At 40.4% G+C, this 14,193-nt stretch overlaps 1 protein-coding gene across 3 annotated transcripts in view; it reads left to right on the plus strand.

Annotated features, from left to right (window-relative positions):
• The first annotated feature begins 378 nt into the window (after positions 1 to 378).
• The window catches only part of LOC135993585 (ubiquitin carboxyl-terminal hydrolase 12-like), a 31,849-nt gene continuing 18,034 nt past the window's right edge, over positions 379 to 14,193 (plus strand). For 2 of the 3 annotated variants that reach the window (XM_065643535.1, XM_065643536.1), the window contains exons 1-2: positions 379 to 489; positions 13,648 to 13,728. In XM_065643535.1, coding sequence (XP_065499607.1) covers positions 442 to 489; positions 13,648 to 13,728 — 129 coding nt within the window. In that variant the 5' untranslated portion in view covers positions 379 to 441. The remainder of the gene's footprint in view (positions 490 to 13,647; positions 13,729 to 14,193) is intronic. The other variant, XM_065643537.1, reaches the window with a different exon arrangement.

Raw genomic sequence — 14,193 nt, forward strand, 5'->3', positions numbered from 1 at the left:
TCAGCCTTCCAGGCATTTCGGTGCTCTGGGTATCCACGGTTTCCCTCGCTGTGGGGTTCAGCAACATCCCCCAACTCCCCAACACCAGCCCTGTGGGAACGGCACCTTCCAGCCGTTTCACCGGTGACACACGCAGCGTCCCCGGGGCCTCCTGCCACCTCCTGCCATCCGCACGGCCCGGGCCGGCCCAGAGCGAGGGGCCTCGCAGGGCCCGGCTGTCCGGGGCCCAGGAGGGGCTGCGGGGAGGGCCGGGAAGCCGGGGGAACCCCCGGGGCAGCGGCGCGGGGCGCAGCCGGCGCCGTTTGCGCGCCGCACCGCCCGGCCCGGCCCCGTTTGGCGGTTGCGCCACCTGCGGCTCCGGCTGCCGCTGTCAGTTGGGCGGCTGCGTCCCAACATGGCGCCGGCGGCAGCGGCCGCGGGGCGCGGGGCCGCGGCGGGCGGATGGAAATACTGATGACGGTGCGGAGACTCGCCTCCATCTGTACCATGGTGAGAGCCGCGGGCGGGCGGCAGGGGCGCCGGCCCCGCGCTGAGGGGCTCGGGAGGGCCGCAGCCGGAGCGGGGCGGCCTCGCAGGGGCCGCGGCGGCGCCGGGAGCGGGTGAGGCCGGAGGGGCCGCGCCGGGCAGGGGCGAGCGGGGCTGGAGCCGAGCGGGCAGGCCCGGCCGGGCCGCCCGAGCGAGCCGAGGGGATTAGGCCCCGGTCCCGGGAGGGGGGAAAAGCGTGTGGGGGGGAGCACGGAGCTCGCCGCAGAAAGGAGAGCTCGCCGGGGGACGTGTCAGCTCCCAGAAAGATGTGCTTAGGGCAGGTGGATGCTTGCTTTCAGGAAATAAAGCAATTATCGAGCATAAATTGTTTTTTTGGGTCAGATCGCAGTCGTTTGTTGTGATAACTGAGCTCGATTTAAAGGTCGCTACACCAGTTTGTGAAAGCTCTGTAGTCATTTCACATGAATGCACATAACAGGGTGTCATCCGTATTACCAATGAAAATCTAGCAAGAGGGAGACTGATAATTGCATGATTATGCAGAATTTTTAATGAAGTTACATTGCTGCGTAAGTAGAGGCCAGTAAGTGGTTTGTCTAGCACTAAAACACCCTGACTCATAGGAAAATATTGCAACTTGATACGCCATCAAAACATTTCACAAAGATTCTTACTGTAAGGAGTTTAGTCAGTATAAGCTATAACAGGGGTTTGAATTGTCAAAATCCAACTTAGAATCAAGCTGAGGGTATTCAGTTTTACTGTTTTAGTTTTCGTAGTCCTGCATCTTAGTTGCTTCAAGTGGTCAGACGTCAGGTTTAGATCTCACTTGGGGCAGCAGCAAACCAGAGAGCAGGTTGCCCTGTCCAGAGGGGCTCTTGTCTTCCAACTTGCTGAGACTGATTTCACACGTGTGTAAAGTGTGCAGGGTTTTTCTGTTTCTTTTCCATGTAGGTACTGGCTGCTGGTTTTGATTAACTTGAGATCCAGTTGAACAGAGCCACAGTGGTTCTGTACAAACCTGAGCGTTTGCAGATTCATAGTAATACTCTTAACATGAGATTATTTTTCTTTTTAAATCTGTGGCAGTGGATACCTGATCTTAAACTTTGAAGCATTGAAGAAGATTTCCCAGAATTTCACACTTCACTAATCTCACTAGATTTTTTGGCAATATAATTTGTATTTTTAATTGCCCATCACAAACACAAGCGAAAATAAGGTCATGAGAGGTGGCTGAATCGTGACTTCATTGGGGAGTTCTGCTCCCCAGAGGCAAGTGATTGACTCAGCCCCATGTAATATTTTGGATGCATTCCTGAGATCAGCTGACTGAGCCTCAGATTAAGAGGACAAATGTAAGGCAATGCATTTTCCTGTGAGTATGTAGCCAAACCTGAATACAGCCATTCCAGTGCTTACGATTTGGTTTTAGAGACTTTGGCTATGTGTGCTCAATCTTGGATTCATTTCTGCTCCTGTGCTTACCTTGGTTTTGGTTGAGATGATGGAAGAAAGCTAAGCAGATACCTGTAGCTTGCTAGTGCCCCTTCTGAAATACTGTGGGTTTTTTCAAGAGACTTTTCACAAGGTTGCAGCATTTGGGGAGCAGGTTCTCCTTTTACTGCTTTTGTTTCAAGTGGAGAACTTGTTTAATTTCTCTGCAGAAAAAGTCGAGCGGTGCTGCTGACACTAAATGATTGTATTAAACTTGCTCTCAAATTTCTTTTGTAGCTGTTTAATCAGATGCTATGGAATTTTTGAGCATCAGTGTTTTAGGTGCATGTATAACTTGGCTAAACTTACTGTCAATCTCACTTTTTTTTCTTCGGCTAGCCCAGGAAAAGTAAGGTCTGGGTGCTGTATTTTAAAGTTGAATCAGTTTATTTGCATCTACTTCAATTAATTTCCAGGAAGGGAAAATACTGTTTGCTTTGTCATGATGCGAATATGAAAAACCTAAGCCTTCTTTGTAAACACATGTAATTACAATAACAAAGTCCCTTTGGGAAACTACTTTCTTCAGGATTATGGTAATATGTAGTGATTGTAGAGTACTTTACATATTTCTAGTTAAATATACAGTTTTCACCAGTGCTTCTAGTCATCTTCTGTGCTTCAGGCTGGAAAACTGAAACACAGGTTTATGACATTCTCAGACCCCTTAGTCAATCAGTAGCACAGGGACTGGCGTTTCTGGCTTTCTGTCTCAGACACTTGTCTCCAGTATCTCTTTAAAAATTAAATTCGATGCCTTAACTCGTTAGTAGACAGTAATGTAGTTATAACTTTAATCATATGCCCCTCCCTAAAATAACTTCCAGATTTTTGTGCTGTGAATCATCTCTCCTGTGCCTCATGATGTGATCACCATCCCTTTTTCAGTGATTCCTTAACGTTCATGTGGCAGCTATAGCATTGCGAAGACGGGAAACTCGTAGAAAAATACTTGTCCATTTGAATATGATTCATTGTTTTGGTAAAGCTGCTGTCGCCTATGGCAAGACACATCCATAGCCAAGAGCTACCAACTAGAGCTCTGCTGCATCCCTTTGACTTAATTTTATTTCCCAGCCCTTATCTTTCCCGTGGACTTCAGGAGCTTCTGTTTTCTTTTTGCAAGCAACTGCAGAATTAACTGGGAAAGTGAAATAGAAAGCACTATTACGGTATTTTGTTACACTTCATGAAAAATGCATAGCTCCTGTTTCAAAAATATTTAAAAGCGGTGTCTTTGTAGTTCTGTGGCACACGCATGGTCGTGGACAGATGTGAATCCTCTCTTGACTGAGGAGAGTGAACAGGGAGGGCTGAATTTCCATGGGTCCGAATGCATCATCTAATTCAGAATACACCTCCAGGGGGCTGAGGCAGTCGGTTGTAGAACTGAGGTTTTGAGTCAGGAATTGGGGTTTTTCTTGTTGCATTGACAATAACTTTTTTTGTTGTTGGAGAAGCAGAACAGATCATTAGAATGGAGCAAAGTGTGAATTATAGATCCGATCTTGTCCTCTCTGACTGCTAATTTTGTATAATAAAATGTCTGTAGTAAGCTGTTAGCAGAAATATTGGTGTTTCTGGTAGGCTAATTACAGACACTTCCCCTAGATTCATGTCTAATTGTTTGCTAAACCAGTAAGACATGCCTGAAGAACTCAAATCCAGTGTACAAATTGGTCGTAGTCTTATTCTGCTCCTCTGAATCAGTACAGCATGGGTGTAATTATTAACTTCAGTGCTAGAGAAAAGATGACTGAATCATTTGTAAATAACGCATTTCCATTTGCCGCCTGAATAATTTACATTATTCAGTTCAAGCAGGGCTTTCGTGTTGCTGATGTATGTTTGCCATGCTGCTGTTTCACCTGTATTTATATAACTCTGTTTTAGCTTTATCAGTGAAATAGCATTTATGGCTGGGAAGGCATCGCTCAGGAAGGGAGGATAAAAGCAGAGATAGCTAAGCAGACTTCTGTTTCCAGCAGTGCTCTGCTTCTTGATTGACTTGTTAAGCTAAAGGGAACAAATATTCATCTTTGGACTTAAAACTCAGCTTAAAAATAACCTGCTTTATTTTAGGGAAAAAACAAACCAAAACAAAACCACGTGTGTAAACCATTGCAAACCAGTTAGTAGGTCACTTTGTGCAAGGTTTTTCATGTGCTGTTTGTACTCTGGTTAAATGCTGCGTGTGTGATGAGTGGTTATTGGTGCGTTCTCCAGATTTTGGACTTGCAGCAGTTTGGAGATGTCAGCCTGTGCAAAGCAGCCAGCCAGGCTGCAGGTAACCGCCAGCTCAGGTCGATAATGTACAGGTTTCCTTTGAATGATTTTTAGGATTTTGGAGGAGTCCTGAACTACCTCATGGACTAGTTTTTTCTGCTATTCAGGTGTCTGTTTTGTCCCAGATTGTCTATAAATGTCAAGATTTCGTTACTTTCCTTTGGAAAATGAGAGATCATAACTGTGTTGTGCCATGGAGTACTGAGGAAACCATGTGCAGTATATGGTTCATTAGTTGAAGCTAGATATTAATTATACTAGAGGGCCTTTACTATAGAGCTGTTACAATTAAAAAATGAAGTGTGAATACCTGGGAAAAGATGTCAAAATAGTGTGGGTAGTTCAAGAGGTGCTCTATATTATGGAATCTTTCTTGGTTTGTTCTTTAGTCAGGATTTAGGGCAAATGCTTTTAATACATTGAATTCATCTATATTTATATTAATATGAACATCACTTAGTATTTGTTCCTATTGAAAAGTAAATGGCTTTCAGTGTTTGCTCTTACAGGTGTCAGTTTGGGAGGTTCCTAGACTTGTTGCCAAAATAAAGGGCTAAATAAAAGGGATCATTGTTTGGTTTCTTATGTCATATTTTATATTTTCAGCTCCTTTCCTAGTGAATTATCCACTTAGCCTCCCATCCACTGAGTTGTGAATATATACACATTCAGATCCGTTGATGGGCCCTGTGTCTGAATTTTACAGCCATACCTCTGTGCCTGTTTAACCTGTACATGTGTAATCTGTGAAGTTACAACCTATTCATAAATCCATAGTGTGTTGCCTTCCATCAGCATCCACTTCCTTGCTTTTTACAGTATTGTTCCTGCACTGTTTGATGTGTGAAGGTCATGAGAAAATCTTATTACCCGCTCACAAAAGAACAAAACTGGTAAACATTTGGCCTGGGGTGCACCTGTAGATCTGTTTGTGTTTGTTTTTTTAGAGAGCCGAAAAGCTGCACAATATCTGAGAGCTGTGCTAGTGAGACATCCTCTCTTCTGTGCATTGCAAGGTCTCCCAAGGTCTGGAGAAATCTTGTGGAGCTCTTCTCGGGTGGATGAACTGCCTGTGAACACTTTGGTGATCTTGGAGACAGTGGCCAAGAAGGGGGAAATGGGTTGCATACAGTAGGACGTTAGAGGCTGAGACTCTAAGCAGCAGCTTCTATATTTCTTACCCTTCATCCAGCATTCTTTCCATATGTCCTTTTTATGGGAGCCTAGCTTTACTATCTAACGTTAAAGAGCATAAAATTACAGAATTTCATGAGTGTGTACGACTTGCTTTACATCTGTAAGTGAGGCGTAGATCCTTCGACCTTGCAAGACCAGCTTCTGATTGAATAAACATTGACATGAAACAGCTTATAAAGCATTCTGTATTAATTTATTTTAAACACTCCAATTAAGACTTCAGGTTTTAAACCCTTTATAGTAGTCAACTTATTTTGAAATACAGCTTCTTCTAATTTCCCTGTGGTCTCCATGATATTGGCAGTAGCCAGAGCACTCCGTAAGCTTGGCTCCCTGTTGAAGAGCAGGCAGAGCCAGGCGTTCCTGCCTGTAAAGTCTGTGACACTGTTACACCTGCTCCTTTCAAGATTATCAGCTTGTTTTGCATGCATAAGCACGCTAAGCACTGGCATCCAAAGTTCAATTTACCATAATTTGTTATGCCTAGAGCGGCAGCCTTCCTGGATGTGTGAGAAGGGATAATTTCAAAACCTAAATCACAGTGACTGATAGCTGAGCTGACAGCTCTTTTTGTCCGACTTCAGTGCTACACAACCAAGGAGTTTCAAAAGGTAGGGAAGCAACATCTCATTCTGTGTTTAGAAAATCATGACAGTATGTTCTGTAAACTTCCAGAAATACAACCTCAGTTCTGCTCCTTTCTGCGATCCCCCACATGGTATTTTTAATAGTCCTGAAGCTGGAACTATTATCACGGCTAATACAGCAATTTAAGTGCAGGCAGATGTTATGAAATGCGTCATCTCATTCAGATTTCTTTCCTGAAAGGCTTTAAGTAGCTCTGGCTTAGCCTACTTTTTCTTTATTTTCCTTTTTGTTTTGTTGGTTCACTCTTTAAAAGTCACTCTTCAGTCATGCAATATATTTAACCAACTTTTCTAATCTTGAGGGCCGCACGATGGTGTCCCTTGGAGCTTTTCTGCCCAACTGGAAGGCTACTTCCCACCTTTTTTCAAATGGTAAACCTTATCCTACTCTACTTTGTTAAAAAGAAAGATTCAAATGAATAATTAGAGACTGCAGCAAGACTTGTGTACCAGATATGTCCTGGACACTGAAATATCTCATAAATGTCTTGCCCATTTTTGTGTTTCTTTAAGGGAAATGTCTTTTGCAGGCAGGTGCATGCAGTGCGCTCAGTGGGAATAAACTGGTTCCAATCCAAAAGCTGAATTAATATGGTGTTGAGCCCAAACTAGTATATCATAAGGGATTTTTATTTCAACAGGCTGTTACACCAAGCATGCTACTCAGTTCTGAGCATGCATGCAGCTGTAATAAAAGTTTAGAGATATCCTAAGTTGCGGTGCTTTAATTACTTCATTTGAACTGAATGATATTAATTGCAATGGGAGAAGGATAAAAGGCTTGTGTAAAAAGCATATAATGTGGAAATTAATGTTTTGCACTCAACTAAAAAACCCAGTAATTTATCCTTGAAGGAAGACTGTATCTTCAGATTTCCATGGAGTGTTTTAAATTACCTGGTTCTCTATAGCTCGTTAAAAGTAATTGGATGATGATGTTAGTCTTCTGTGTATTTTAGATAGGGCTAAAGAAGTGAAGTATATAGGCAAGTATAGGAAACTACAGTTTAAATGTTATACTATGTACATATAGGATTACTTCTGGAGCTTTGAGAGCAATAATACAAATACATACAGATTTCAAGAGTTCACTTCTGAAAATCCCCTGCTGTCTACAAATGAACTGTAAATGGAGCATCTAAAATAAGCAAGACAGTGATTTACTCCGACTCGGTAGATTTTGTCAGGATCATTATTGTTAAAAAAAGAAACAAACTGCAAGTTTGTGGTTGTAGTTTATGAAAATGCGAGAAGGGCTTCGTGGTTCTACTTACTTCTTTTTCTTGTACTTTAAGCCACTGCTTCATCCGTGTTAGCATTTAAAAAACTCTGGTAGCATTTGTTTGTCAAGTGTCCTGTCTTGCTTAGGTATCTCTAAATTTCAATGTCCTTCTAAGAAACCTGACGAATCTTGAGTATGCTGTCCCATTCTGTTGAGCTAGTAAGGAAGGGTTATAAATCCATTGACAATCTGCTGTCGCATGGATTTTCCTGCGTAATTTCAAACCCATTGTATAGTTAGAGCAGTCAGAAATGCTGCTTGCACCGCAACCACCTTTAATGACTATTTTGATGGTTATTTTTTTGTGTCTTCACTTACTATCCCTCTTCTTTCATCGTAGTGTCTTCTTGTTTCCTTACTGTGATTCTTTCAGCCTGTCCCATGAATGTGTCACACACTCACCTCTACAGTGTAGCAAATGCACCCAGTTGTTGGTAGCTGGTGGATTGTGCTAATGTGAGACACTCCACCATTCAGTCCAAGCAGGTGTGAAACCAGCACCTTCCAAAATGTGCAGGATGGCAACCAGAGCCCTGCTCCTGTGCTGTCCTAATCCTTGATAGAATCACAGCACGACACCCTTTGCCATCATCTGCTCTGTGCTGGTTTTTTCTTTCATTTTATACCCTCAGTGCCTCTCACTGCTCGAGCAGCAGCACAGCCTTGACCTGATTAATTTTGACAAGTGCTCTGAATAGCAGCAAGGATGCTGACCCAATGTTGAGTTAATTTTGATCCTTTTCTTACTGAAGCTCGAGCAGCAGCTGCTTCATACTCATAAGGTCTGCTTGCATGCTTATCAAGACAGTACAACATTGCTTTTATAACCATTCCTACATCTGCAAAGTTACCTTGATAGCAGCAAAAAGTAGATACTTATAAATGGAAGTGTGAATTCCTTCAAAGTGTGAAGGTGTTAGTACAGGATAAACAATTTTGACTGGTAATGTTGGTTCCGTCTGTAATAATAATCCACTTTTTCTCAGCCAAGTTTTGTGGAGGATCAGGATTTTGCTGAAACTCGGTAAAGTCCGTAGTACTGAAAAGGGAAGAAGTTCTGACTTGAAGCAGGACCCGTGTGGATGCAGCCGTGGACTTCTCTCATCAATTGACCATAGTTCATGTTCTGAGTTGTATAGTTGATCCTAATCACTCCCAGCTGTTCTTCTGTAGCTTCAGAACTCTTCAGCTCTGGGCCTTATTATCATTTCTACTGTAAAGCTACTTACATAAAGCGAATAGAAAAAGTGATAACTTTTCTTCATCTCCCAACAATAATTTCTTCTTATGCCTCCTCTCAGAGAAGTGATACAATCGGTAAAACTTGGTCTATAGGAATAATTACAAATTCAAATAAGTTTAAGGGTATAGAAGTATTTAAGCCCCTGGAAAATGTTGATGCAGTTCCAGTTCTGAAATCATTTAAATCTAGACCAGGCAAAATATTCATTTTCTTTGCAGGAGTAGTCACAAACTGTAGAACTTATAAGAGACCGTAATGCCCGAGCGTACTTCTTTCTTCACTCGTTTGGGTGATGCAATGAGTTAGCAGTGTAATCTGGCTAAAAAATAGATGTCTACTACTATTTTTTTCCACTTGCGTGGTGTATTGAACTGGAAATAAATCTTTAAGACTTCTCTACTGAGCAAAAAGGACTCACGGCTTACAAGTTGGAAGGCTTGATAGGTCTCTGTTCTGGTTTTGATGGGTTATTCAATTAGAATTTCAGCTATACTGTGGGGTCACTTCATCCATGATGACTTGCTTAGACAGCTACCTCAGGTAAGAGTTTCTGAAACTGGTCTTTTCATATTCCTTGTTACTTTACTGTCCTTTTTGGCTTTACCAAACTCAACAAAGCGTGCCTTAGAGACCTTTTGGTGTTCTTTGGGTAAATATTAGTTTTAATTAATCCTATCTTCCCTATATCTCATACATATTTAGTGCTGGTGTGATGTCCTCACTGAGTTGATATGAAAAATGGAGAAAAATTTGGATATTACCAGTTCCCTGTGCTTTTGTTTGCTAATTTAAAATCCACTATATGGGATTTTTTTTAAGGGTGTTCTTTGTCTTTTCTGATGGAAATCAGCAAGCACAAATGTTTTTGGATAGGTCCCTTTTTTAATCAGCTATGACAGAAAATATTTTATTGTTGTTTTTTGGGGGTCATCTTGGCCATTGTTAGCCGTATCTATTATTCCAAATTGCTAAAATAGTTCAGATGGACCAGGCAGCTTTCCATTTTTGTATTTGATTAATAGTGCCAGAACTGTGGAAACCCACCGAGCTGAGCTTGCCCGCTCTCTGGATTCAAAGGAGATGTGAACAGAATAGGGGAGCTCTTGAAAAGTGCAACCAACCTCCAAGACATCGCTTTAAGTCACAGTAAATTCTAGAAAATTAAAAATCCTGATTGCAAGTTGCTGAAACTTTAGTTGTCACCTCCCCCACCAGTATGGAAGTGTTAAATTTGCATCTATCTGGGAATCTAATTATATAAGTAAAACAGTATTGCCGCTTTAGTTAAACTAGGAGGATGTTTTCCTCGTCAAGTAATTATGTGTTGACTGTATAAATTTGTGGTTTGTTCCTGCTCACAGAGCCATGTACAGAGAGTTTTTATCGTCTCTTCCTGAACCAGAGTAGCAGAGCAGATACTTGAGAGCGTTTCCTTGGGCCTCCTGAAAGTCTCAAGGATGTTCTTCTGGGGTTTTTATGAGATGTATTTATCTGTCTTGCTTTAGCAATGAGGAGTCAATTCTAATCTCATGCATTAAGCTTTATATTTAGCTGTATTGTGGTGTACATTATTTGCTTAGCCAACCAAACTCAATTGGTATGTATTGGTGATATTTTTGGGTCATTTTTTTATTGCTCCCACAATGCGTGTCATAGTTTAGCAAAACAGTATTGATTTTCTTATGTTTTTAGATGTATAAAGTACTGTAAGATGCAGAATAGTTTGTGGCACCCCAGAAGAGATACATCTCTCTTGATTCACCAAATAACCAAGTATAAATTTTCATACTTTGGACACTTGCCACTTTTGTTAGAATCTATTTCTAGATGAGAAATGTGACTTTTATGTTTCCAAAATTATGAAGCATGTATTGTTTCTTATGGGCAAATATTTATGTGATTGGAGGCAGAAATATTTATCCAGATGGAAAAAATTTTGAGTGGGAGTGGGAAAATGTGTATAACACCTATCGATCTGAAAACAAAGCTGCTTATTAGGCTTCATTACTGCAAGACACGGTTCGTGCTGCACTAGGTCTCATCTCCGCTTGGTTAATTTGCTATTTGCACGTTTAGTTGTAAAGGTGACGGATCGTGAGTAGCTGAACGTTGACTCCTGTTACGCAGCCTTGCAAGTGTGTCGTGTATTTCCATCCTGATACGTGACCAAGGCCAATTTGTGCTGTCACCATAAAGTGCTTTTTTCCCTACATACTCCTTGCCTTGTGTAGTGTAGATCTGGGTGTTGACTCCAGTGATAAATCACTCTATATTGTTTGCACCGTTGGTATTTTGCTGTGGTATGCTAGGCATGTGCATCTTAAAGAGCCTCTTCAGTATGTTACATATTATTTAATTTGCAAGTTTGCATCTCAGAACTATTTATGACTTGTTTGTGATTTTGATTCCTCCCACAATTGCTTTGAGTCCTGTTTAGTTTTTATGATTTTAGTATGCTAATTTAAAATGTTCTCTGACAAGAAACTTCAGAAACATTGCAACTAAATGTCAGGTTAATTTAGCTTCTGTGGCCGATTGACTTTAGCATTTGATTTGTTAAGAAAAGCTTAATTTTTGATCTGTCCCTGCAGTGAACTTACCCAAACTTACAAAGTTTGAACAGTAGATAAAAGGAAGCACTTGAAAAAAAGGCACATGTAACCTGTTAGATTAAATGGGTAGATACATGTGGAGTACAGGTTGGTGGTTTCGTTGAATTGCAACACTGCTTTATGGTAGGTTATTAAATTCTTTATAGCATACTTTTGATAAAAAATTCAATTTCATTTTTTGTTCAGATATTTGTTCCATATGTTGCTTTGCACACTGGAGTATTGGGGTTGTCTGGTTTCACTAGTTCTGTAGATTGTGGTACATGCTTATTCCTTTGTTTCTCCAATACATTGTCGGAGATTGTGGAGGAGATGAGAAGACAGTTCAGAGCAATTTAAACCGAGCTTCATAGGCTTGCAGATTTTACACACATCCCTTCCTTTATCTTGCAACAAAGAGAATGTAAGAGTAAAGGAACCTCACTGAGCAGTCAGGTCTGATTTCAAGACTGAACATTTTTCAAAACCAGCATCACCTCTTGTGCACTTACATAGTACGTGGGTTATAATTTTTTATTACAGTATTTACCCAAAGTCACAGGGTTGATAAGAACAAGATGAGCGAAGAGCTGAAGTAACATTTGGAGAGAGTTGTATCAGCCATTCTTCCTTGCAGATTTGCAGATGTCTATGTTTGGTGCAAGTTTTCGGGGGGGAGATAATGGAGGGAAAGTGAGGTCCTTGGAAGCAGGTACTGGATGCAGGGAAACAAATGAGAGGAGCTGCTTGAACTGGCACCGATGCCTCAGAAAATTTCTGTGAAATTGCTGCTTGCACAGCGTCTTGCTTGTAAATCTCTAAGCACCTAGTGAATGTGTTTGTGGTTTTTATAGTACCCAATTTTGAGCCTTCCGCATTTTGTCTTTTTTTTTAATATATGTAATTGACTGTAAATCTGATATGGGAGATCCAACTATAGAGTTTCCACTCCACCTTTTAAACTAGATTATTTCTTCGTTTCTTTCCTGTTTCTTAGAAAATTTTTAGTTATTTCTTTGGTAAAGGCAATCTAGATGGACCTGTCCGTACAGTCTTTCCTTGTCTGTGGTTTACATTAATAGCAGAATGCTAATGGAAGTGATGGAAATATTTGCTCAGCAATTAAAAAACATTACCAGCTTCAGGGAAATAGAGGAATTAAATTTTGTGGAACTGTAATTTTTGTTTGTTTAGTGCTTTTCCAGGGTGCTTTAAGGTGGCTCACCCATGCAGAAGGATCTCCGTTTACAGAAGGTTATAGGTGGAGTGACTTGGGTATTTGAAATACAAGTCAAGAATCCAAAGTGCTTGGATTCTGTGTCGAATGATGGTAACTCCTTAGCAGCACAGATGCAGCTTAAGGACTGTTGGAAGATCAGCAAGAAACATTAGAGAACAAGGTGGAGTGGGATGAGGGAAGGTTCCAAATCCCAAGTGAGAGCTCAGCTGTAAGGTATCGGTGGATTAAAAAAAAGGGGGAAACAATTGAAAGAGAGGTGTATAAACCACTTCGAGTGGGCAAAGTTAAATTTGAAACTAAAATGCTTATATGCTTTAGTTCTTGTTCTGTGTGACAAATGAGACCATATGGATCCGTAGTGGTATTTTTCAGTTGTATCGAAAATAGCAAGTTCTATCATTATTTGCTGGAGACACAAGGATGTATCAAAATGTACTGTAAGCTTAATGCAGTGTTCTTAAATCAAGAATGGCAAATCCGAAGCACTTCTGGTGATCTGAGTTTGAGCAATGACCGATAAAATGATTCTTTCCATTCTTTTTTTGTTTTTGTAATCATGCTCGACTTTTCCATAGTATTTTCCAGGAAGAATATTAAAACATTATAATATTTCTAATGTTTCAGTGAAGGCAAGATTTTTTCAAGAATTCTTTGTATGAGATGCAAATCATAAACAGCCACATCAAACCTTTTGTGCATCAACATCACAAAAAGGCGTTTTTTCTTTCATGGGATTTGTAGCCCATATGGTTTCTGTCCTCTAGATTGAGAAGTTCCCGTGTGCCACAAGTTTCTTTATTTGTACAATGCATTCTTGACTAAATTTAAATTGGTGTTGCTAGGTCACTGTGAGTAACCTGAAGTTTTAAGTGAAAACAAATTTCTTGTTGTTAGTTTTCAAATAAATTCAAATGCCAACTCCCCCTCTGTTAGATCAGATAGCTCTAATTCCGGCTGATGAAGTTTTCAAGAGAAACCATGTTACCTTTTATAGTAATAAAGCATCATATTGATTTCATTTTGAAGAGCATCAGAAACACAAGATGCTAATTCTCTATGGAAGTGACTTATTTTCTTAGCTTCCTTGTTTTTTATAAGAGTAGTACGAATTCTGTGGGACTTTTTTAGGAAGTTTGTTGGGTTTTTTTTTCTAACATAAACATATTGTTTCTTTATAGGGCGCCAATGCCTCTGCTTTGGAGAAAGAGATTGGTCCTGAACAGTTCCCTGTGAATGAGCATTATTTTGGCTTGGTCAATGTAAGTGAATTTTCTATGCTTGAAACGCTGGTTTTTAATTCATATTGTAATTTTGAATTTAACAAGATTCTCTGTTAGAAACCTATCTACGAGCACTTCTAACTTAAAAGGGGACTCTGAGTACACACCGCATCCTGCAATATGGTGCTGTGCTTTGTTATTAACCAAGATATAAATGTTGTCTTAAACACAGAAAAATAAGTATATATATTATGAAGTCTTTGAGAGAAACCTTCCTACTCAGGTACGTTTCTAATTATAGGATTGTAATATTTAGCTGGAAAGGACATTAACTAATTAAGTGTGTACATTGTTCATATGCTCTTCTAGAGAAGAGATTTGATTTTACCTGATGCTACAGTGTAAAATTTGAAGCCTTTAAATGAAATTTTGAGCTTTAAAAATGAAAATGTGTTACTTTTCTAAAAAGATATTGCTCATCGGATTAGTGGACGTTCTTCTATG

The sequence above is a fragment of the Caloenas nicobarica genome, chromosome 12 (genome assembly GCF_036013445.1).
Source record: "Caloenas nicobarica isolate bCalNic1 chromosome 12, bCalNic1.hap1, whole genome shotgun sequence".
In the NCBI taxonomy this organism is placed as follows: Eukaryota; Metazoa; Chordata; class Aves; order Columbiformes; family Columbidae; genus Caloenas; species Caloenas nicobarica.